Source organism: Squalius cephalus, assembly GCF_949319135.1.
Source record: "Squalius cephalus genome assembly, chromosome: 24".
Classification (NCBI taxonomy): domain Eukaryota; kingdom Metazoa; phylum Chordata; class Actinopteri; order Cypriniformes; family Leuciscidae; genus Squalius; species Squalius cephalus.
Genome location: NC_137145.1, coordinates 3,544,399 through 3,569,860, shown reverse-complemented (window position 1 = coordinate 3,569,860; position 25,462 = coordinate 3,544,399). Strand labels below are relative to the sequence as shown.

General features: G+C 36.2%; 1 protein-coding gene across 2 annotated transcripts in view; it reads right to left on the bottom strand.

Annotated features, from left to right (window-relative positions):
* Nucleotides 1–789: 789 nt before the first annotated feature.
* The window catches only part of pi4kaa (phosphatidylinositol 4-kinase, catalytic, alpha a), a 39,156-nt gene continuing 14,483 nt past the window's right edge, over nt 790–25,462 (bottom strand). Inside the window, exons 22-55 of one of the 2 annotated variants that reach the window (XM_079861184.1) lie at nt 25,321–25,454; nt 25,162–25,244; nt 24,322–24,392; nt 24,099–24,223; nt 23,791–23,872; nt 23,593–23,676; nt 22,822–22,911; nt 22,610–22,729; nt 22,415–22,507; nt 22,174–22,330; nt 21,357–21,484; nt 20,397–20,555; nt 19,375–19,526; nt 18,452–18,559; nt 18,064–18,284; nt 16,547–16,705; nt 15,969–16,048; nt 15,683–15,882; nt 14,793–14,883; nt 14,539–14,706; nt 13,540–13,593; nt 13,304–13,424; nt 10,947–11,076; nt 9,639–9,709; nt 9,457–9,529; nt 9,265–9,335; nt 9,076–9,185; nt 7,918–8,022; nt 7,701–7,826; nt 7,255–7,375; nt 5,721–5,880; nt 4,550–4,639; nt 4,376–4,459; nt 790–2,907 (exon numbers count right to left, since the gene is read on the bottom strand). In XM_079861184.1, coding sequence (XP_079717310.1) covers nt 2,856–2,907; nt 4,376–4,459; nt 4,550–4,639; nt 5,721–5,880; nt 7,255–7,375; nt 7,701–7,826; nt 7,918–8,022; nt 9,076–9,185; nt 9,265–9,335; nt 9,457–9,529; nt 9,639–9,709; nt 10,947–11,076; nt 13,304–13,424; nt 13,540–13,593; nt 14,539–14,706; nt 14,793–14,883; nt 15,683–15,882; nt 15,969–16,048; nt 16,547–16,705; nt 18,064–18,284; nt 18,452–18,559; nt 19,375–19,526; nt 20,397–20,555; nt 21,357–21,484; nt 22,174–22,330; nt 22,415–22,507; nt 22,610–22,729; nt 22,822–22,911; nt 23,593–23,676; nt 23,791–23,872; nt 24,099–24,223; nt 24,322–24,392; nt 25,162–25,244; nt 25,321–25,454 — 3,873 coding nt within the window. In that variant the 3' untranslated portion in view covers nt 790–2,855. The remainder of the gene's footprint in view (nt 2,908–4,375; nt 4,460–4,549; nt 4,640–5,720; nt 5,881–7,254; nt 7,376–7,700; nt 7,827–7,917; nt 8,023–9,075; nt 9,186–9,264; nt 9,336–9,456; nt 9,530–9,638; nt 9,710–10,946; nt 11,077–13,303; nt 13,425–13,539; nt 13,594–14,538; nt 14,707–14,792; nt 14,884–15,682; nt 15,883–15,968; nt 16,049–16,546; nt 16,706–18,063; nt 18,285–18,451; nt 18,560–19,374; nt 19,527–20,396; nt 20,556–21,356; nt 21,485–22,173; nt 22,331–22,414; nt 22,508–22,609; nt 22,730–22,821; nt 22,912–23,592; nt 23,677–23,790; nt 23,873–24,098; nt 24,224–24,321; nt 24,393–25,161; nt 25,245–25,320; nt 25,455–25,462) is intronic. The other variant, XM_079861185.1, reaches the window with a different exon arrangement.

The following is a 25,462-nucleotide window of genomic DNA, read 5'->3' as shown; positions in this document are numbered from 1 at the left end:
TTTTTGATCAAATAAATGCAGGCTTGATGAACATAAGAGACTTCTTTCAAAAACATTAAAAATAGTAAATGTGTTTCCAAACTTTTGACCAGTACTGTACACACACACATATATTATGAACTTTTATGTTAGATGCAATATTTATATATATATATATCAAACGATTAATCGCATCCAAAATAAAAGTTTGTGTTTACATAATATATGTGTGTGTATGGAGTATAATTATTTTCTACATATAAATACACACACATGCATATATATTTAAGAAAACTGTGTTATTTATATATAAAATATTTATATATAATATAAATTATATCTAATATAAATATATATACACAGTATAAACATGCAAATATTTCTTAAATATATATGCATGTGTGTGTATTTATATATAGAAAATAATTATACTCCATACACACACATATATTATGTAAAAACAAACTTTTATTTTGGATGCGATTAATCGTTTGACAGCCCTAATATATATATATATATATTACAAGGACTGTTCTTATACATTATGCAAAGACTCTTGTGGCTTATTGCTTTATTTCAGTGTTCAAACGTGACTCGTCCAGTTGTATTTTAGAAGGGTTTGTAAGTGTTGTGTGTGTAAGCTTCATAAAAGTGATGGTCACTCTGAGCAGGATTAGCTCAGCAGTTCTGCGGTCGGCTACAGCAAGCAATTCAATATTAATGACTAAAGCGTCCTCGAGGTGTAACACACACAGAAGAGACGGATCAGGTTCGAGTGTCTACGATGAATAATGGAACGCAATCAAGGAGAACATTTTTGTCCAAGTGTTTATATTTTAATAGGTCATTTCAGGTCCATTTCTCTTCACAAATACATTTGATTGATTACACTGACAGCAATGAAATGTTAAAAGTGCAAACGTGGACAAACGGCGTATATCAGTAGCGACGGCTCTTCATGAGGTTAAGAAACGTGTGACGCTTCTCTCAAACGTGAATATTTCATGACTGAACTGTAAATGCATGAACACAGGACACAATTCAACAAGCGACATGATTGTCAATGGTGATGCAATTAAACAGATGAAACTTTAACATACACAGAAATCAAGTCTTTCCTGGCATATTTCTTATTGTCACAAATATCAGACGCACATATATATATATATATACATACAGATGAACTTGAGTATAGCTTCTAGAATCTATAGTTGCTAAACAGCTAAAATAAGCTCTTATCTTTGAGTAACGTTAAATGAAAAGTATTCAGAGGACTAAAGCTTTCGTCTCTAACGTGTAGAGATTATTTTATATCTATTCACTGACAGCGAGTAAAAAACTACGACAGCATATGAGGAATAGCAACTATACAGCAAATCTTTCATCGACGAAATGAACAGAACACTCGCGGTTCCCTATTTAAACCACTATGAAATTAGATCTTTTTTTTTTTTAAGAAAAGTACATGCCAAATGACACACATAATGATCACCAGATATTCTGTAAGGTCAGTAAACTACATTTTCTTTTTGGGTTGAAGATCCCTGTTAGGAGTAAACGCACAAACAACATCTCTGAGTGAATCTCACGAAAACAGCAAGATTTCACCCGGAAATCCTATTGATATTTCGCATAAAGAAAGGCCTATTTTCAGGAGCATTAAGATATTTTGCATATTTTTTTATTATTATTTGTATTAATTGCATTATTCTTCTTATTCTTTGTAATGCATTCAGACAGTGTACTAGTTTTTTTTTTTTATTCTCATTCTCTCAATCCAGATTCTCAGTAAAATACAGTAAATATTTTTTGTATTAGTGAAAAAAAAAAATACTGTAAATTTTTCTTTATTTAAATCAACACAAATTAAAGGCAGTACAACAAATACCACCATAACATAAATATTAATAAGTGACATTTTGCATTATATTGATAAAAAAATTGTGGGTTAAAAATGTGCTATGCACAGTCACAATGCAATACAAAAACTTAACAGTCCGAAAAAATAGACAATTTTCTAGAAAATCTCTAATTTCTATAACTTTCAGACTTCTTCCTGACAGGTTTCGTGAGATTCACCCATTCATCACTGCAAAGAAATTATTTTCTTACTCAGTATTTCTGTCCTGTTTTCCAGCACAAATATGTAAACGTTCTTAAATCAAGAAGAAAAATGACTCAAGATATTAAGTCTTGTTTTATGAAAATAAGTTTTTGCCCAAAACAAGAAAAAATATCTCCCGATGGGGTCAGCAAGAAAGTTATTTTTCTGACCCCACTGGCAGATTTTGTCTCTTGTTTTAAGCAGAGACTAAATTAACGTTCATAAAACGAGTCTCGAGTCATTTGGCTTGAAGAATGTTTAGATATTATTTTCTGGGAAAACAAGCCAAAATCATCTTTTGCAGTGCAGTGCCGAACACAACGTACAGACAAAACACAACACACAAACACTGATGTATTGCATAACACAGGTCGTTTGCTGACGGCACACAATCTACAGTGCAATTCGTGCCATAGTCTTAGAAATGGCTTCCTGGGTGACGCAACTGAACCCAGTAAAGATTCAAGTAGAGTTAAAGGATGTATTCATACGCATGGAATGTCAGAAACCATCATGGCAGATGCCTTAAAGGGACATAAGAGGACATACATGCAGCTTTCGGAGTACAGCGAATCACTAGAGAGGCCCTGAGGACGCCGGACAGGAAGTGACACGCCTGGACGCTGCCATCTGAGCCAATCAGAGTGGGTGAATTATTCAGATCTATAAAGTGCTCATCATAAAGGATTGTAATAGACTGATAGTGACTACTGATCTCAATCTGAGGCCGGTGAAGAGAAGTCGGGTGGAGGGCGGATGTGCGAGTCCGGTCTCAGTACGGGATCTGGTTCTGGTAGTATTGCAGCATGTCGTAGGTTTTGCTCCTGTATCGGAAAAACACAGAATTTCGATATAAACGTTTACGGTAACACTTTACAATAAGGTTTGATTTGTTAACATGAACTAAAAATGAGAGATAACTCTTCTAAAGCATTTTATTATTTTAGTAAATGTTCATTTTAACACATTTTAAACTGATGTGTGGAGGGGATTTTTGTTTTTAATGACCCTGCAAGTTTGATTAAACCATCAAAATATGAGGAAAATATTTGATATGTTTTAAATATTTTATATATGTGGGAAGATCAAAACACTCAACTTGGTTAAAGTATTTACAGTGCTATGCATAAGTTTAGACACCCATGCTAAAGTTGACTAAAAAGAGGAATAAAAAATCATCTTTTGGAAATTTAACTTAATGCCTTAATTAAAAAAATGAGTAAAAATCCAACCTTTAAGGACACCAATTTTCTTTGTGAATGAATAATGTATCGTAAATAAATAAATGTTCTTCCTTAAAATACAGGGTGCATAAGTTTGGACACCCCTATGTTAAATTCCCATAGAGGCAGGCAGATTTTTATTTTTAAAGGCCAGTTACTTCATGGATCTAGGATACTATGCATCCTGATAAAGTTCCCTTGGCCTTTGGAATTAAAATAGCCCCACATCATCACATAGCCTTCACCATACCTAGAGATTGGCATGGTTTTATTTCAGTTAGTCTAATAGCTAGTTTGATTTGCATTGAGAGATGATCTTATGGAAAGTACCTCATGCCAATCTCTAGGTATGGTGAAGGCTATGTGATGATGTGGGGCTATTTTAATTCCAGAGGCCAAGGGAACTTTATCAGGATGCATAGTATCCTGGATCCATGAAGTAACTGGCCTTTAAAAATAAAAATCTGCCTGCCTCTATGGGAATTTAACATAGGGGTGTACTCACTTATGCACCCTGTATTTTAAGGAAGAACATTTATTTATTTACGATACATTATTCATTCACAAAGAAAATTGGTGTCCTTAAAGGTTGGATTTTTCCTAATTTTTTAAATTAAGGCATTAAGTTCAATTTCCAAAAGATGATTTTTTATTCCTCTTTTTAGTCAACTTTAGCATGGGTGTCTAAACTTATGCATAGCACTGTATCTGAGAAATTATTTGGCAAAAAAGAAAGAAAACTACAGCCTCAGGTTTTATTCCACTATGAAAAAAGACGCATAGAAAAACAGAAAGCTCATACTGACTACAACATAATCAGTTATTAATATTTCATTGGTTCTCTCTTGTTTTTGCATGCGTTCATAATTTCTTTGTTTGACAGTTGGCCAAAAATTATGTCACACAATTTGTCATGTTTCACTGCGTGTTTTTTTCATTGAACTAATGTTAACAAAGATGAATAAAAATGTTAGGTAAAATGCAATAGCCAATGTTGACTAAGAGTATTACTACGTTCACAATTAAACTCTTTCTTTGAATATCATGTGACAAAAGTGATGTTTGTTACCTGCTACTGAGGAAGCAGCGCTCGATGACTTTAATCATGAAGGCCGCAGCTTCCTTCTCGCTCATATTAGGGTTGAACCTTTGCCTGCCGAACACAATGAATGACGATCAGTGTTTCAGAGGAATACATGACAGATTCAAGCGTTAAATTATGACTTAATATTCAGTAACGTACTTCAGAAGTTTGATAGTCTGTCCTCTGAAGCAGGGCAACCCCGTGTCCAGCATCAACGTCACCAATGACACGACAGCATCCATATACGGCCTGAGATAAACCAATAAAACAAGTCACCTTTATTTCTATAGCGCTTTATGCAATATAGATTGTTTCAAAGCAGTTTTCTTTCAATGATAAAGCAGCTCTACAGAAGACGATAGTGTCATTATTCAGTACAAGCTGAATGTTGACTCAGTTCAGTTCAATAACAGAGTTCATCAATTATGAAACAAATTGTCTTCAGCTATGAAGCAGCTCTACACAAGATAATAGTGTCATTATTCAGCTCAATTTAGGTCAGGTTTTGTTCTCATCTAAAAGTGTCAGTGCAGTCAAATTGATAATATTACTGAATATCAAGAAGAGTATTTTATAAAAAGGATTTCAAAAACAGGCATGAAATGTAAAATCGAATAATTATAAACCAGCTAATGATAGAAAACAAACCCTATGCAATTTTAAAGTTGACCTATTATGCCCTTTTTCAAAGTCTTGATGTAGTTTTTGGGCTCTATTAGAATAAGTTTTCATGCTTGAATGTTCAAAAAACATAATTTTGCCCATATTCTCCATTGTTGCGGCTCCTCTCTTCCCAGTCTGTCAGTAACACTCTGTTTAGTTCCTGTCTCTATGAAGCCCCTCCTTCTGAAAAGCACACTGTGCTCTGATTGGTCGGCTGGATCAGTGTGTTGTGATTGGTCAAGCGCTTTGAGCGTGTTTGGGAAATGTCCCGCCCCTTACTATAACTAATTGTGTTTAACACACTACTAACTAATTCAACCAGGCCCCGCCCCTTTATTCAGCAAATTAATTATTTAAATGAGGAATATTGTGACGTGTTCTTTCCCGGAAGAAACTCAAGACTACAATGGAGGCGTTTCAGGGAGTTCACTGATATACAGAATAACTTCCGCTGGAGGAATTTTGTGCTTTAGAGCTTTTTCATGCTCAAACAGCAACATTACACATTAAAGAAAGATGAACATAGAAAAAAGCAGAATAGGACCCCTTTAAAATATTCGGGTGGTTTGCAGCCCAAATCCTTCCCAGACACACTCAAGTGTCAACACGTCTGACCTAATCTATCATCTCTGAGGATTCTGAAATATTGAACAGCGGCCCGTCTCACCTTACGGCCAGGTATCCGCGCACACACATCTCCATGAACCATTTGAAGGGTGTGGCCTCCATCTTGCCGCCCATGATCATTACCATCTCGTCGGTCAGCTTGATGTCCGGCTCCCAGCCCAGATTCCCACCCGGAGAACTCTCAAACATGAAGCCGAAGTCTACATATATAAAACACAAACTCAGTCATTTCATCTTTTTTTTTTTTTTTTTTTGTATATATCAAACATTAAATAATTGTACTTATTTTTGTATGTTATATGGAATGATTAAAATTATATGAAATAAAAAAAATGGAATAATTATTGAGCATATATAATGAAAATGTTTTTGTTTGATGTACTACAGATATAATATTAAATATATATATATATGAAGTAGTTACCAGGGAGGGATATTATCAAACTGTTAAAAACATTTTTGTTAATTGCTAAAATAAAACAAAATAACTATTAGAACTTAGAAAGGTTGCCTTGGCAGTAAGTTGAAGCTCTAAATGGCAAACTGGAAATAAATTAAAGCAAAACCTGAACTAAAATTTTTTTTAAAAATTTAAAATGATACCTAATATATATAAATAGAAAGGTTTTGTAACATACACAACCATTTAAAAGATTTTTTTTTGTTTTTTGGAAAGAAATTAATACTTTTATTCAGCAAGAATGCATTAAATTGATAAAAAGTGACAGTATAGATATTTATAATGTTACAAAAGATTCTATTTCAAATAAATGCTGTTCTTCTGAACTTTCTATTCATCAAATAATCCTGAAAAAAAAACTGTTTTCAACATTGATAATAATCAAAAATGTTTCTGATTATTGATTATCTGATTATTGATTATTGATTCTGATTACTGAGCAAATCCTCATATTAGAGTGATTTCTGAAGGATCATGTGACACTGAAGACTGGAGTAATGATGCTGAAAATTCAGCTTTGATCACAGGAATAAATTACAATTTACTATACTGTATATTCACATAGAAAACAGCAATTTTAAATTTTAAAGATATTTCACAGTATTAGCTTTTGACTCGAGTTTAAATCCGCCTTTTACCAAACTTGCTCTTCTCCCTTTTCTCATCGCATATCAGCTAGGAGAGGAGTTTATTTTCAATAAAAATTAAGAAAATATTAGAAAAGTGGAAGTAAAGTGCCTAATGGGTATTTAATAAAGGGAATAAAGTGTTTACCAAGGTAGTGTTAGGGCTAGGTGTAGGAGAGGGCTTTAGGGACAGGAACAATGTCTCAATAAGGTGGCATCCATTTATGATTTTAATAACTATAATCACATGCTTCTGAATAATTTGTTATTACTGCATACTGTTTTATAATGTACAACAAAACACTGAGGTGCAAATAGTATCTGCCACTACTTGCACGATGTATAAACAGCATCTAACAGTAGCAAAAACAGCAAAAAAGAGTGAGAGGACAAGGAGGAGGAGTCAAATGATGGTGCAAGAAACCATCACTAACATTATAAGTGGAAAAAATGCTACAAAATTGCTAGTGTGGTTTAACCCGACTGACCGATGTGAATAAGATGGCCTTTGCTGTCCAGCATGATGTTGCCGTTGTGTCTGTCTTTGATTTGTAACAGGAAGAGCAGCAGACTGTACGCGGCCATACTGCGGATGAAGTTATATCGAGCCTTTAAAAGAGAGAAGCGACAAAAAATGCATTAAAAATGATCCATCAGATGCATAAGCAACTTAATAAAAACACATTAGCTTGAGCAAAACCGGAAGCAAAGTATGTTTATCATTTTCTATTCTCTCAAGTGTGGGTTTTTCATTCACATCAGATGTTCATGTTGTTCACACACTTTTGATAAACACACAAAAAGTCATTGCAGTTGTAATATTTCTTGGTTTAAATTGATTTGAGGTCTATATGATTCATAGCGGTGCGCGTGTGTGTGTGTTTATGTATATATATATATATATATGACATTTCCTGAAGCAAATGGTTGTCACCTTCTGGTAGGCCAGCGTGGACTCGTCCCCGTACTGGTTTCTGAAGTAGTCGTACATGCCGAAGTCGGTCTGCCGGCCGAGCTGATCACGGGACTTGCAGTCGGGAATGCATTCGATCACGCCACACTGAAAAGAATCAAACAGGGAGTCCAGGTGAGCAGAACTTCAGCAGGATAGCAACATGAAGTCTCACGGGAAGGGGTCAAGGGTCACTCACTCCAGGAGCGGTGGCCACCACTCTGTACGGGAACACAAACAGGTCCAAACCCACGAGCTGAAAGATGTTCTTGAAGAGGCCGATGATCTGAAGAGCGAGCATGTCCTGATACAAGAGAAACAAAATCAATCAATCAATTTATTGGAGAATAATTATTTGGGTGAATATATAGAAATATATACACACTACCATTCAAAAGTTTGGGGTCGGAATGATTTTTTAATGTTTTTGAAAGAAGTCTTATGCTCACCAAGGTTGCATGTATGTAATCAAAAATTGTAATAAAATATCGTAATATTGTGAAATTTTATTAGAATTTCAAATAATTGATTTTCTATGTGAATATATTGTAAAATATAATTTATTCATGTGATCAAAGCTAAATTTTCAGCATCATTACTCCAGTCTTCAGTGTCACGTGATCCTTCAGAAATCATTTTAATATGATGATTTGCTGCTCAAGAAACATTTATTATAATTATTTTCAACTTTGAAAACAGTTGTGCTGCATGATGAATAGAAAGTTCAAAAGAACATAATTGATTTCATATATAAATCTTTTGTAACATTTAATCATTTTGTTGCATCCTTGCTGAATAAAAGTATTAATTGCATTAAAAAAAAATGTTTTAAATGGTAGTGTATATATAAAATATGTATTATTATTTGAAGAGTTCAGATGCAAAAGCCTCTAAGTGCCATCTGAAATTTTCTTCTAGAATGATCATTTTTATAAACCTTGTATATTTAAGTTCAGTAATTTCACCTAAATGACAATTAATAGGTAATATGCATTGCCATTTAAGTGAAATTATTGAACTTAAATTAACAAACTTGATAAAAATGATCATACTAGAAGAAAATTTCAGATGGCACTTAGAGGCTTTTGCATCTGAACTCTTCATTTAATATTTTATAAATTATATATTTACTTTTTTACATTTTTCATTATTACAGTAATTGCAGATTTTCTTTTCTGCAATACACTAATGATATTTTTAGGGGAAAATGTAAAACATCAGCATAGTCCTACAATTTATTATTTCTTTTATTTTTTATTTTGGAGTAAAATATGATACAGACTTCAGAGGATTCGTGAGATTCACCCATTTACATTTAAATTTGTCCAAACCGATGCATGTTTCCCATGATACTGACCTGTCTGCAATCATCGCCCACTTTAAAGATGGCCGCCTGCCAGCAGACCTTTTGAGCCATCTCTGAACTCTCTTCACCTTCATCCGGAGAGTCTGACGGGCAGCGCAGACCTGCAGACAGACAATGTGCCGCTCAGGAGGATAATGCAGAAACTGAATATACATTACCATCAATTCATGTGTAACTCACCCTCTTTTTCAAGCTCGCTAACTCCACACCTCTTAACTTTGAATTTTGCCAGATACGGGGCTTTGGCAGCACTGTGAAAACAAGCTAATGTTAATGACCTCATAAATCACATGTGCAATGTAAACACATGTTGTCAATACTGGAGATAGCATGTGAACAAAAGAACAAGAGTGTGTGTGTGAGCTGTGATACCTCTGCATAGGTGTTCCTGACTTGTAGTCGATATCGAGGACGATGGCTTCTGGATTGCTTGGCAAATAGCATCCTGATAACAGTGTTAGAAAAGTTATGAACAGATCAATGACAAATACCCAAGTAATATAAGAGCAATTACTCTTATCACAAGTAACTATTCAGATATATTGTAAAATGACCTGGCTGAACTTTGATTTCTGACAGCGCCTTCAGACACGCTCTCTTCCTCTCATCTCCTTTTGGAACAGGCCTGGAAAACAAGAACAGCATTCTTACACACAGTGCATTATTCTTATAGGCATATTTTGCATCAAGAATATTATGCCTATTTTAAATGAAGGCCCATTCAAATCAAGGACAATAATGATAAAGAAATAACTGTAAAAAAATGTCTAAATATAAAAGAGTTGGCACAGAGGATCGATGTCGTTGGAATCACTTTCAGAATGATTTTTTCCAGCTGATGAATGATAAAAACATTGACAGCCAATCAGCAATTGGCAATTGAAGTGATATTTCCCCAATTCCCATGATATTGACCTGTCTGCAATCATGATTTGCAACAGGCTTGGAAAATAAGAACAACTTCCAAAAATAAATCGCTGCAACATTTTTAGGCATTATAAGCATACTTCATATGTAAAAGCTCTTCCAAACAGCAAATTCATAGTATCCTTTATTTTTACACTTTATTTTACAGTTACATACTACGTACTTATTATAGTAATTGCAATAACTATGTAATAACTAGACACTAACCATGAGCCTACCCCTAAACCTAACCTTAACCCATGTAGTTACCTTATATTACCCAGTACTTTCTTAGGTAAGAACACTGTGAGTACAGGTAAGAGCACGTACTGTAAAATAAAGTGCAACCAATTTTTTTATCATCTAAACCTCTTTGAGCTAATTGTAAAATAGTGTATGCACTTTATTTTACAGTATGTGATCTTTCCATGTACTTACAGAGTACTTGTCCACAAAAGTACTGGGTAACATAAGGTAACTACATGGGTTAAAGTTAGGGGAAGGTACAGGGTTTGTACCTAGTTATTACCCAGTTATTGTCATTACTACATGCATAAGTACTTGCAAAACAGGTCTGTAAAATATAAGGGCTGCCAAAATAAGTATAACACTGACTTGAAATACTCCCTTTGATTTTAAGTTAATATTTCAAGAATTTAACAATGCATTTGCATTTTTATGCTTTCCTGTTGACATGCATACAATTTTTTTAGTGTTTCATTTTTAATTGTTTTTATTTTAGAAATTCTAATTTTTATTTGATATTTTTATGGTCCAATTAATTATTTGTTTTTCATCAACTAAAAACTGATTTTAATTTTAAGGCATCATCATATGCATTCTTTAGGTATAACACAACCCATAATGCACCGTGATGAAATCAGTGAATAAATGATAGCAGATGGAGTTAGTTAGATGGAGGCAGTAGTGTGACAGTTCATATGTGGTGAGCGTACTTGATAATGGCAGAGACGTTGGTGATCTTGTTGAAGAAGTCAAACTCGCGCTGGTAGAAGTCTTTAGCGGGGCCCGACAGAGATTGTGTCATCTCCTCCACCATCTGCTCCAGAAGCTCACCGATGTCCGCTGTACCACAACACAAACCCAGCACTCAATGAATACACATCAACCTGTATATCTTAGCATGTGTTCACACTTGCAGTTCTTTTGGTTCAAAAACGTAAGTCCTGGTTCACTTAGCGTTCACACTAGGCACTTTTCCATTACAGATTTGCGCAAAACTTTTGCGATTTTTTCTAAATGTCGACAAAAACCTATTTAGAAATGACGCCGTTTCCATTAACTGATGTTATGCGAGTAAAACTTAATTTTTTCCTCTCGCGATAAGTAAAATCATTCCAAAAACCATGGTAACGGACGTTGGTAGGTTTATGTACTAATCCCAGCCACTGCACTGGCCATTATTATTAATCGAAGGAGATGTATGTGTGTTTTCCAAGCATTAATGTTAAGGAACGACCCTTATTATACTTGTGAGCGGCACGTATGAGGTGTTTCTGGGTGTTTCTCACTCATATCTGCTTCAAGGTCTTGATTGTGGCATTTATTTGAGGTTTAGAATCCAGTATTCCTGTAATTCTTTTGTCTTTTATGAATTTAATAAAGAACTCTGTCTCATATTATGTCCAAACACACCGCATCATCTACGTCAGGTGACCTGTAAATGCACAAAAACTGTTACCATTGCAGTTTTGCGAAATATTTCTTTTTCAAATTGCCTGAAAAACCACCTCATGCGAGCGCAAAACCTTTTTTGCGATAAATGCGAGTTTTTGCGTATTGGGCGTATTTGCAATTCGCAATTTCAATTTGCGCAATTTGAAGGGTAATGGAAACGCGGCTACTGTCATTTTTAACACCGGGCCTAAAGAGCCGAAGCCACGCTGTGTGTGGGCTAAATGCGCTCGCTGTATGTGCGCACATATAATGGTATTTTTACTAGCTGAGAACTCATTAAAGGAGAACTCCGGTCAATTTTAACATTGAGCAAATTTTTTTGTAAATTTGGAGTGCTATCAGTACAGAGAACTTTGCACCCTGTTGACTTCAATGGGGCAAGTTTTAAACCTGCTTTTAGCCTCTTAACATCCTTGATGTGTCATTACAAGTGCACAGCCATGTGAGTGATTCCTTCTGAGTGAACACGGGTGAATCTGACAGCAGTAGATGTGAAAGATATGAATAAAAATGATGTTATTTGAGCCAGCGCTCATACCTGTATTTACATCCTGTTTTCGGTCGAAGTCCACAGTAGTCGATTGTCGAGTTCCGGCGCATGATCGTACGTACTAAACCTATGCGCGTGAACTCAACAATCGATTACTGTGGGCTTCAACCGAAAACAGGATGTAAATACAGGTATGTGCGCTGGCTGAAATAACATCATTTTTATTCATATCTTTCACATCTACTGCAGTCAGATTGACCCGTGTTCACTCCGAAGGAATCACTCACATGACCTGTGCACTTGTAATGACACATCAAGGATGTTAAGAGGCTAAAAGCAGGTTTAAAACTTGCCCCATTGAAGTCAACAGGGTGCAAATTTTAAAAAGAGGATAACACGGTGTAGGCAACACCGATTTTTGTCGTTGTTCTCTGTATTGACAGCACTCCAAATGTACAAAAAAATGAGCTCAATGTTAAAATTGACCGGAGTTCTCCTTTAAGAGATTAAATAATGTGTAAAAGAGTCAAAACAGCAGCATGAATTCCTCTGTTGCACACAAACAAAGATCTACTGAAAGGAGAAGCGGATCTGACTCCTGTACCGAACTGTAGATCATGTGACGAGGAACCAGGTATGCTTGAGCATTCTGTCCTTTTTAGGGTTGCAGCTTGTGACATCATGTCCTGTTTTTGGTTCATTTAAATGTATTTGGTTCGTGTTTTGTTCATTTTTCAGTCGAACCGCACCAGAGTTTGTTTGGAAATGTGGGTCTCGGTCCGCATCAGGGTTCGGATGGCAGCGTTCACACTTATTCACATGAACAGAGCAACCAGAGTTCCTTTTAACTGAACCAAACCAGCAAAGTGTGAACACACCCTTAGACCCTAACATCTTATGTCATTCTAAACCTAATGTGCTGCTATAAATATTTAATACTGACAGGTATTTTGTTGCCATGTGAACATGAAAAATTACTGACAGGCTGAGAGCCAACTCCCAGTTTCTGATTGGCTAATGCAAAGGTCATGCTCAGATGCTTTTCAGACTTTTGAATGGTAGTGTATGTACATTTGGATTAATCTGGCTAATAATGGACACATTCAGACTGAACAGGTTACGCACGGTCTTTCTGATGGCCTTCCTCGTCCAGATAGATGTTGGTCTTCATGTTCCATATGAACTGATGAGCGAGGAGCTGGGACTTCTGCGCGGCCCACAGGATGTACTCACGCACGTAGCCCATCTGTCAAAAATGGCAGGTAAGATGTTAATAACAGCCCAGGGGTGAATGAAATGACTGCTTTTGTTAACAAAAGGCAGAGGTAGCTCAGGAAAGGTCACAGTTCACTCTTTCTCACCTTGTCATACCGCAGCGCTTGAACGATTTGAGGAATGTAAAACAAAATGGCGTCCTGTAAGAGAAAAGCAAGATCACAAAAACATAATGGACAAAATTACAATCTGTTTCTCACTAAAAGAGACACATTTATGACACGTTTGTGGTGTTTAAAGCATGAACACCCTTTAAAACATCTCCTTTTGTGCCCCACAAAAGAAAGAGTCATCCGGGTTTGGAAAGACAAGAGTGTCTAATTTTTACAATGATCAAAGGGCTATAATAACATCAATGGAAACTGTAGCTAAAGCAAAGCTATCAAATAATTATATTGTTATTGATAGAGAGCAAAAATAAATTGCTGAGCATAATAACTGGGGTCACTTTGTTTATTAGTTCAGGTTGTTTTATGTGATATCGGTCAACACTTTATTTGTCATCCAAACCTAGTTGAGCAAAATGTAAAATACTAAAACACTTTTGATCAGTTGAATGCATCCATGCTGAATAAAAGTATTAATTTCTAATAATAATAATAATGATGATAATACAATTTTAAATGTGTGATTTCTACTGGAAAAGTCATGGGAATTAATATTAAAATGATTAAATAAATAAAAATCAAGCACTTTTTTTAATGAATGTATTTTTTTCTAGTTATGTGAAGCTCTAAAATATTGTATTAGATAGAAACTTCTATTTGTGAGTTTAAAAACCCTGTTAAATCACAAATCACTAGAAAAGTCATGAAAATTAATTGGTAAAAAATATATATTATAAACTATATATATATATATATATACTTAAATATTTAAATACAAATATTACTATATAAATATTATATTATTAACTTAAACTAATATAAACTGCCACTCATAGTTTACGTAAATAAAATACGAGCAGCTTTGTCATAACAGCAGAAGACCAGAAATATCTTCAATATTGCATTTGACAATTGAGTCAGCCTTGAAGTCAGAGAGGTTGAGAACCATTGCTCTAGCGCCGCCCTGCTGGTACCTACAGGAGGGAAGGAGCGAAGGACTTTGACTCCATACTGAGCGGTGAGCGGATGAGGAGGGTACATGCTGGAGAAGTACGAGAGGCCGGTGGGAGGATCCGCAGGAGCCCAGCACAGAATGTGGCTCAGTTCTGGAGAATCAGCATCGATGGTGTGCCACGTCACCAGGAACTATGGGAAAAAAACATGCCATATTGAGAGTGATTTTGAACACACTGGCGGTTCATGTCTTGTTGTGGCAGAATGGCAGCTCTGACCTTCACTGCCTCCGGCACATCGCTAACAGCACCAGGATCCAGTCGAACCAGACGGGTCACTTCAGCCACGATGGCATCTGCGTTTTTGAACCTACAAAAAAAAAAAAAGAGGTCATACGTTGACATCAAAACATGAGCTCTGTAACAAATCCGTCTAGGCGGCATCCTGGACTGAAAAGAAACCTCATTTTGTTAAACAAATGACGCAATACAAAAATGCATTAGTAAAAACACAAATAATAGGGTCCATTTTTAAGTAGGTGACGCAGAGCTATTTTAAGCAACAATATTCAGTATTGGATGAATTATGTACATACTGTAAAGTGTATATGAATATACATTCATTTAAAATGACAGAATGCTTTCTCCACAAATGATATACACTGCTGAAAAACTCTTTTGAGTTTATATTTGTAATTCTCAATATTCTTTAATTGATGATTCTCATTAGATTTTCATTATTTTTCAACTATCATTATTGCAAATCATTAAAATCATTCCAGAATTGAATAAAATATAGAATAGATTTTTTTTTTTTTTACTTTTTAATAATATAATATAATATAATATAATATAATATAATATAATATAATATAATATAATATAATATAATATAATATAATATAATATAGTTTTGGAATGATGTGCATTACTGTCATTAAAAAATAGGTTTCATTCATTCTGCCATTTAAAATAATTTTTTCCATCTGAATTTGACACAGTACATTCTGGGATGGTATTTTGCACAAAGGATGCATGCCTGAAACATTGCTACAGTTGGTCAAAATGACTTAAAAGAGAAGATCAACACCAAGATGCCTTAAAATGCAGTCTAGGTAGACGGCTCACTAGAGTTTGGGACAGAGCTAATAGTGTTGTTGTTGGTGTACCTGGCTGGAAGCTGCATGGCCAGGTACGGAGCGATACTCCAGGCCAAATTGACATTGTCCTTCCATTGTTTCTCACTCAGGTTGATGTATTTGGATCTCCAGTTAGAGATGCTGGTTTCTACCGACTGCTCGGTGGCGATGGCCAGCTCCTGTGTTGATAGCGGGTTGTACCAAGTGGTCAGTCGCTCGATCTCACTGGCCTGTTGAGAAAGCAGAGATTTACGCTCAAGATTTGTTTATGAGGAACTGATGACGAAATCAGGCTGCGGGAAAAGGTGTCTCATACCAGTAAGGCCAACAGTAACGTCCTCCGTTTCATGTAGTACTTGTGCAACTGGGTGCCTCTGTTGCTCTTTTTGGACATGCCTATAGTGAAAGGAAATGAGAGAAGACATGAGAGAGAGTGAGAGAGCTGAATAAACGGCTAAATCCAATCTGTTCATCATATAAAGCGATTGTGTCTCTTCAGAAAATTTGGACTAAACCGCTCATATATTCATATGGATTAGTTTTGCGATCTCTTTATGAACTTTTTGAAGCGTCAAAGTGGTAGTTGCTTAGCTGTCAATGGAAGGACAGAAATCCCTCAGATTTCATCAAAAATGTGTTCCGAAAATAAACGAAAGTCTTACGGATCTTACAGAAACCAAAAGACTCTTTAAAATGCAATGTTCATAATGCATGACACTAAAAAAATAGAGTAATCAGTGAAGCAATGGCCACTTTGTTTCCATTAGCTCAGAAAGCACTTATTGCTCATCTAAGTGTCCTGCTGACTCTTAACAATCAGGGAGATCATAGCATTAGCAGGTAGACACTGGCTAAGCAGATTAAACTATTAAAACGAATCTGGATGAGCGATACCTGATTTCTTAGAGGTGGTGGACATCCCGCTGGACAGGGGGTAGGTGTTAATCCAGCCCTGAGCGCTCTGCTGCCGGGAACCCACAGCCATGTCCATGTTATTCCTGGGATCAGTGGCGTTCATCACCGACAAACTGTTCAGGGACGGATCCTGGTTGTCTGAGAAAGGAAACGTCGTCATGCCAAGGATTTTGTAGAATTTTACTCGCCTTTCTAGTACCAAACACCTAAACTATTAAGGGTGAATCTCATGAAGAGCGTGTGCGGGTCATATTTCTCACTAAAATCACAAGAAAGAAAAAAGTTATTATATTTAGCATAAATAAAATGAGGCCAATTTATTTATTATTCATATTTTTATTGCATTGTGACATGATTTTTTGAAATATTTAAGCACATTTCCCCAAATTCTCATTACTTCAATGCACTCAAATGCTTTTCTTTTGAGTTTATTTGTAATTCCAATAATTCTTTTAGTGATTAATCTCATTAGATTTTCATTTTCATATCGTCACCTTCCTAAAATAATTGCCCAAGTCATTTTGATGATCAAATGACTTTTAGGAAGGTGACGATATTGCAATGACAATCATTTGAGATTTTATATGGACTCATTTAACTGGAAACGATTTTACACATATTTCAAATACTTTTTAAATACATATTTTAAGCACAATTTCTTTAAAAAATGTTTTGATGGGGGAAAAATGAGTGCACTATATAATATAATATAATATAATATAATATAATATAATATAATATAATATAATATAATATAATATAATATAATATTTCTGTGATAGTTTAGTTTTGGGAAAATGTGCATAATTGTCAAAAAAAATGTCACTGCAAAAATGGCCCTAAAATAGATTTCATATTTCTTTCTTCTGATTTAGAGGTGAAATATGACCTGGACATGTTCTTGACAGTTTCTGTGAAATTCACCCTTAAAATGATTTGTAAATTAATTTAATTATTTTACTCCATTTCAACTTTCTTTCCCTTTTACTGGTTGTTCCATCATTCCAGCACTTTTTCTCCTCTCCTATTTCCATTTTCTTTAATGAATTATTAACAACACAGCATTTCGAGGAAGTGAAGCCTGCAAATTATACATTCGACGAGTAAATACCAAGCGAAGCAACTGATTTGTGGTGATGTCTGGCGATGTAGCACATCACGCGATGGAGAGGCTTTAAGGGGACGAATGAAGTCTCAATTAGTTCTCTGGTATTGAAATGATCATGCATTTTACATGAAAGCGCTAATGTTCTGATGAGATCCTGTTTTCTACGATGGATAGAGAAGGGTGGTGGCGGTAAGGGAGGGGGGGGGGTGTATACGGGACGGATGCATTTGTCAATTTGCGCTTAGCAAACAAATTGATAAATTTGGCCGCCCGGATGATTGCCGTGCATTTTTAGTATTGGTTTCAAATTTGCAGGCATGCAAATTTGAACCTCATAAACAAGCTCCTGCTGCACTGTAGTTGCACAGTTGTAGCAAGAGAGGCTTACTTAATATCGATAGCGGAGAAGTGCTGGAAACGATAAGCGATCCGAAAATCCCAGCAGATAGGGAGCTTTGAGGGGGATTGGAGCCAAGCTCACCAGGTGGCACGAGCTGACTAGCAGCTAGGTACTTCTTATCGGAGAGGATGTTGGCGTAGAAGCGGATCATTATGCTGATGTCCTCGCGCAGACGTTTGTCTCCCTGCGTGGGGAACTTCGATGCGACGCTGAAAGAAAAAAAAAAATAAAGAGATATAATTAGGATTCAATTCATTTACTAAAGAAGGACACAAGCAGACAAATAAATAAAAGTTTATTAGCTCAACAGTATTTTCCCCCATTTTCTCAACAAGCATTTATCATATCAAAAACTCCAATATTTTCTTTCCAGTACCTGAAATAATCAAAGGCGGTGGAGTAAATCTTTTCCCGCAGGACGTTACGGATGGTGGAGTTGGTCACTACGTCAGAATGCAGGAGGGCGAGACCGAGCGTCAACAGCCTAAGTGCAGAGAAATGTTGAAAAACCTTTTTTTGTTTTTTTGTTAACTACAACAACAACAAAAAGTGTAAATGTAATGAACTACACTGAAAAAAATGGTGTAGGATTTACTTACTAATTACTAGAAATCGCTAGTAAATTTGACAATAATTACAAAGAAACACATTGAATTAAATGTGAAATTTGAAATATTTTCTTGCAAAACTTACTCCAATAATCTTTATACAATAATTGTATACAGAATTTTGGGCCGCCAACAAATACATTTATTATAACATAACAAATAAAGTTAATTAGATGAATAATTACAATAGTATTTTAAAGTACTATTTTACATTTCATTATGTAATTATGTTAAAAATGACTGCTTACTTGAATATTTCTTATAAATGAATTTTTTTTGCAAACTTATCGCACAGCTCAATATATAATACATTGTATATATAGTATACTTTTATTGCATACATACAGTACACTCACATAAAGCAATATATATAGCAAATTTCAACTGGTTGAATTTTTTATTGGTCACTATGTCAGAATGTAGGAGGGCAAGTCCGAGCTTGTTTTTATGTTTTTTTTTACTACAAACTACAAAAAAAAAAAAACGGTGTAAATGTAATGAAATACAACGAAAAAAAATGGTGTAGGATTTTCAGTCAGAAATTGCTAGTAAATTTCACAAATAATTACAAAGAAAAGGCAAGGAACACACTGAATTAAACAAAGTAGGAAGACTGAAATAGTATTTCAGTAAAACATACTCCAATCATTTTTATTTAAATAATTTTTAACAGTCTAGTCTTCTTGCTAACCTGAAGCGAGGACCAATGGCCGCCACATGGCGGTTCAAGCTGCTTTTTGGGCCACCAACATTGAGAGAGATAGACCTCTGCAAAAGACTGCCGAAAATCTCCACCTGATCCGCACTGCTGTACTTGGCGATCTCAAAACGCTGGACCAGAAACTATACAAATGGGAAAAAAGACAATTAACTTGATGAAATAAATGCTACTTATGCTTCCACTTTTTTTAAACCCATCCCTGTTATAGGTTGTATGTACTATTCTGGACAATGTTTTGCTAGCACTTCTCATGTTATTGCCTCCTTAAAGTTGCCCTATCATGCTTTTTCGAATATGACCTTTCATGCAGTGTGAAATATAGCTGTTTGTAAATGTAAAAGGTCTGCAAGTGCAAGACAAACAAAGTTATTGTCTCCTAAAAGAAAGAATCGATTCTAAACTGCTGAAATGAGTCGTCAGCAAAATACATACATACAAATATATGTAGGTTTGTAACAAATTTGCATAATGCCAGCCTGGTCTACATTGGCTGCCCTCGAACAACGTCTACTTTGCCCCGCGCTCAAACACTGTAGTTGTAGCTGAGACTGGAAGAGTTTAGTTTGTGTTGTTCATTTCGAGAAGCTGCTGTTTTCTGTGTATCAAGTGCTGAGAAAGATCAGGAGCTGAAATTACTCATTTGAAAGTCGCTTTGGTTATGTCTACTAAATGAATAAATTGAAATGTAAATAAAATGTTTGTAATTTTGTGAAAAAAAAAAAAAAAAAATCAATCACAACAAATTAAACAGAGCAAACTGCTTGCTCAAACACAGCAATTTAGTAGCAAAATGAAGTAAAAAGTTTAATGATGCAATTACACAACAGTTCTATTTGAAGAACGACCCCCATCACAATAGAGGAGAGTGAGATTTCCTCGCGAGGATTCTTCAAGCTATTTCTGGTGTGTATCATAAGAAGCTTTTGGGCAGGGTAAATCTATAGCTATGGAAATGCCTGTAAGCTTGGACGGATAAACAAGGCAACCGTAACCTCAATCCAGATGTAGTGTGGCGTGACGTCGGGCGGGCAGGGGATGGGTTGGCTTTCCTCTGAGGCTGCCAGGGGATCCGCCTCCACCTGGGCATCGGAGAACAGCCCCATCTTCAGCTCGACGGTCATCTGCCATGCACCAGCCATCTCCCGCATGAACTGAACACAGAATGCAGGGAAAACTTGGCAAAAAGCATTTTGTAAAACCGGCATTGCTAAAATATGCACAGAATATGGAACAATTTTCATTTAATATAATAATAATAATAATAATTCGTTACATTTATATAGCGCTTTTTCTGAGACCTCAAAGCGCTTTACATAGAAGGGGGGAATCTCCTCAACCACCACCAATGTGCAGCATCCACTTGGATGATGCGACGGCAGCCATATTGCGCCAGAACGCCCACCACACACCAGCTTACTGGTGGAGAGGAGACAGTGATGAAGCCAATCAGTATATGGGGATGATTAGGAGGCCATGATGGACAGAGGCCAAGGGGCAAATTTGGCCAGGATGCCGGGGTTACACCCCTACTCTTTTTCGAAGGACATCCTGGGATTTTTAATGACCACAGAGAGTCAGGACCTCGTTTTAACGTCTCATCCGAAGGACGGTGCTCTTTTGGCAGTATAGTGTCCCCGTCACTACACTGGGGCATTAGGACCCACACAGACCACAGGGTGAGCGCCCCCTGCTGGCCTCACTGACACCTCTTCCAGCAGCAACCTGGTTTTTCTCAGGAGGTCTCCCATCCAGGTACTGACCAGCCCTGCTTAGCTTCAGTGGGCAACCAGTCTTGGGCTACAGGGTGATATGGCTGCTGACGAACAACGTGACGAACAATATAACAGCAGTGATTTATAAAAGGCGCTATATACATAAATTTGACTGGACTTGGTATTGATATAATGAAATATTGGGATTGTGATGAAGCTGCGTTTACATGTGTGTCTTACCGGGACTTCAACACCTGTCCTTCCAGCCAGGAGCCATTCCCAGCAGGCTATAGCCGTTTCCATGCCATTCTCCGTAAACATCTTTAATGGAGACCAGCACAGTTGATGCAGTAGCTGAGGGTCCCATTCTACACAATAAATACAACAATCAATACTCTATTTACTTTCTTAAAGGGGTCCTATTATGCTTTTTTACATGTTCAACTTTCTTTAGTGTGTAATGTTTCCATGAAAACTGATACGAAGCACAAAGTCACTATTCTCTATATCAGTGTCAGTGTTTCTGAACTCCCTAAAACGCCTCCATTGTAGTCTTGAGTGTCTTCCGGGAACGAACATGTTACAATATTCCTCATTTAAATAATTCATACCGGTACGCAGAATAAAGGGGCGGGGCCTGGTTGAGTTAGTTAGTAGTGTGTTAAACTGGTGGTTATGGTAAGGGGCGGGACATTTCCCAAACAGTCTTGAAGCTCTTGACCAATCACAACACACTGATCCAGCCGACCAATCAGAGCACAGTGTGCTTTTCAGAAGGAGGGGCTTCATAGAGACAGGAACTAAACAGAGCGTTACTGACAGACTGGGAAGAGACGAGCTGCAACAATGGAGAATATGAGGGAAAATTATGTGTTTTTTGAACATTCAAGAATGAAAACTTATTCTACTAGACCCCAAAAACTAAATCAAGACTTTGAATGTGAAATTTAACATTTTTTGTGGTATACTTTAACAGCTGATTATGAAATGTACATTACTGCAATCCAACATGATGAAGATCTACTGTTGGCGTATGGCTTGCAATGAAGTGACATGCCTTTGGAGCTGATCAACAGCGCAGCCATTTTGAACATGGCTTCAGTGAAGGCTTCTGGCTGGCCTCCGTCCAGAGCTTCATTCATCTGACGAATCATCAGCTTATTCAGGTCCGACGTGCTCCGCGTGGCCTCTGAGAAATGGATCATCCCTGCCACCTGCATACGAGACATGTGAGGAGTTAAGACTAATGCTTTTTTCATAAAATACCCAACAGCATCTGCTTTATTATTTAGCACTACCTCTCCAGCATAGCGGTTTCTAAGGTTAAGGGAGGCCATGAAGTTAGAGTAGTCTTTCTTCACACATGTTGGTCTCTCTGTGAGCTGAGTGGTCTGAAATGAGAGAAAACATACTTTTTGGTTATTTAATCACTGATGAACTAGTCAATATCCCTTCAGCATGAAATAAAACACAACACAAGTCGTCCATCTTACACCCAGACTGGTGCTCTGGCGATTGTATCCGGCAAAGTGCAGGATGCTCTCAGTGGCCATAGCCAGACCCGTGTGCTGAGACAGACCCGACACCCAGTTCTGATGCTTATTCAGGTATTCCTGTGGACAATACATTGATGATGTTATTGCAGAGGGTGATACTGCTTAAGTCAAATCTCTAATGTTTTTATTTTTTTAATGGGAATCCAAACCTGTAGGTGAGATTTGGTGACCGATGGCGCCCATTTCATGGCCTCTTTAAGGATTTCTCCACAGCGGGCAGCGAAGTCTTTCACTATGCTCTACACGTGACATATGACATCCCAAATGTATCACTTACACATATGCAATAGCATGCTTTTTCATAAAAAGCCAAATTTCACATCTATGCTTTTTTATGCTAATTTTTATCCCGAATCTTTTTTTTAAGTAATAGTAAAAATCAAGCAGATTTACATTTATAAATTATAAATGTATAAATAAATATAAATATCATATAAATAAATATCGTTACCAGTACCGGTCAAAAGTTAGGAAATAATATTTTTAATGTTTTTGAAAGTCTCTTATGTTCACCAAGCCTGCATTTATTTGATAAAAAATACAGAAAAAAAAAGTAATATTGTGAAATATTATTACAATTTAAAATAATGGTTTTCTATTTTAATATACTTTAAAATATAATTTATTTCTGTGATGCAAAGCTGAATTTTTATCAGCCATTACTCCAGTCTTCAGTGTCACATGATACTTCAGAAATCCTTCTAATTTGCTGATTTATTATCAATTTTGGAAACAGTTGTGCTGCTTAATATTACTGTTTTTTCTGTATTATTGATTTAAAAAAAAGCAGGCTTGATGAGCATAAGACTTCTTTAAAAAACATAAAAAAATAGTAATGTTTCCAGATTTTTCACCGGAACTGTACATATTCCTGTGATTTAAATAAGTGTAAAATAAATAAATAAGAGAAGAAAACGTACCTCTCTGGCCTCATATGTATCTGGCACTGTGATGCGATACGGGGTGTCCGGTATGTCATAATACGGCTGGTCTTTGTGGATGTCCTGAAGAACAGTTCAAGATTTTAAAATCAATAATGTATCATAAACATCTCCTGTCACAAATCTCCAAATGAGGAAACACATTAAATTGATCTGAGCAAAGGAAGAAGCACATACAGCGCTGAGTGAAAGAGACAGGGTCTGTAATATATCCAGCATGGTCCTCAGGACACGGCCGCTCCACAACAAGTGTGGGAAACTAGAAGAAAAACAAAGAGACAAGGTTCCAACGTTCAAGAAGAAGAAATCAAACTGAGACACTATTTCTACTGTTTGTGAGATGACCGATAATCAACCAACCCACCTAAAAACACTAACTTTACCAGTTCAATGTTAAAATTGATTCTTAATCATATCAACAGAAACAACATCTCAAGAGAATATGGTTTAATATAGTAATTTTCTTGTAATGGAGAAGCACCCACGTCTCAGCGAGTCCTGACAGATATTTGTCAGCCACTCTTCGGATTCTCTTGTGAATGTGGTTGAAGTTGACCAACAGGAACTGAGCATGACTTTCTAACTCCTCCTCATGGGCTTTGGTCTTATCCTAGGGGAAAAGTGGTTCATGTTCTTAATTTGAGTCTTGTTAGGAAGAGATGCTAAAGCTGTTCACGTTAAGCATTTAGCACTTCAGTTTTCATTTACCTTGTCAGCCATCATCTGAAGAAAGACATCAAAGACCTTGTCACCCACTGCAATGACACACTGCATCATTCCTGAGAGGAAATAACAAAGACATAATCACATCAAAGCTGTCAAATTAATAGATTTGCTAACTTGAATCTTTAGGCAAGACGCCACAGGTGAGTAGGGCAAGTTTTAACTAAAAGACACTTCTCCAGTTTAATCTCAGTACATTAAGACATTTCATTTTGTATTACAAGTTCTCTGAAATGCTATGTTTAATAGGCATAAATGATGAATAAATGTGCATAGATTTCCAGAATCGAAATCTGAAAATTGGATAAAGTAAGGCTCAAAATTCAAAATTGTTTATTTTTTTGCTGACAGCATTTTTGATTTTTCTCTAAAACAGAAAATACTTACAAAAATAAATTCACCATGTTTTTAGCAATAAAATGTAATATAAATGTGAGGTGAATGATATATGAACAAACACCTCAGTAAAACCCTTCAGAATATAGATAGGAATAAAACTGTAAAGTTTGGTATAAGTGCTGCTTAAGTGGAGAAAAATCTCACTTTAAAAATCGCATTATAAGACATGTATTATAATTGAAATCTACAGACAAAAATAGATAAAGTGTAATAAAATAGATATAAAACACATATATGTCTATTTTGGATGTTTTCTTCCCACTAGCTTGAAAGAAGACATGTTATGGAAGCAAAATAGCCCAAAATCTCAAAACTGATCAGTGCATAAAAAATACAAATAAAAAAAAACATGGTTTTGTCTGTAGTGCATTAAAAGAGGTTACAAAATATTCCTTAAATCCTCTAGAAACAAAAGGTTTACCCCACCTGATTTATCCTTCTGGATAGCTCGGTCTTCAAAATAACGAAACATCACTTGGAAACGATCAGAATCCAGTGAGCGTAACACCCTGAGAAGTTACAAGAGGTCATGTGACTGTTCAGACAAAAAACAAATCATCAGACACGAGTGGCGTTCCCTCGTACCTCATGTACTCCAGCCGGTAGACGGACAGGAGGTAGGTGGACATGGCAAAGTCCAGTTTATTGATGAGCGCAGCGACCTCAGGAGGAGGATCCAGGAGATTAATGATGGTTCCCCTCAAATCATTCAACTCGGCCTAGAAAC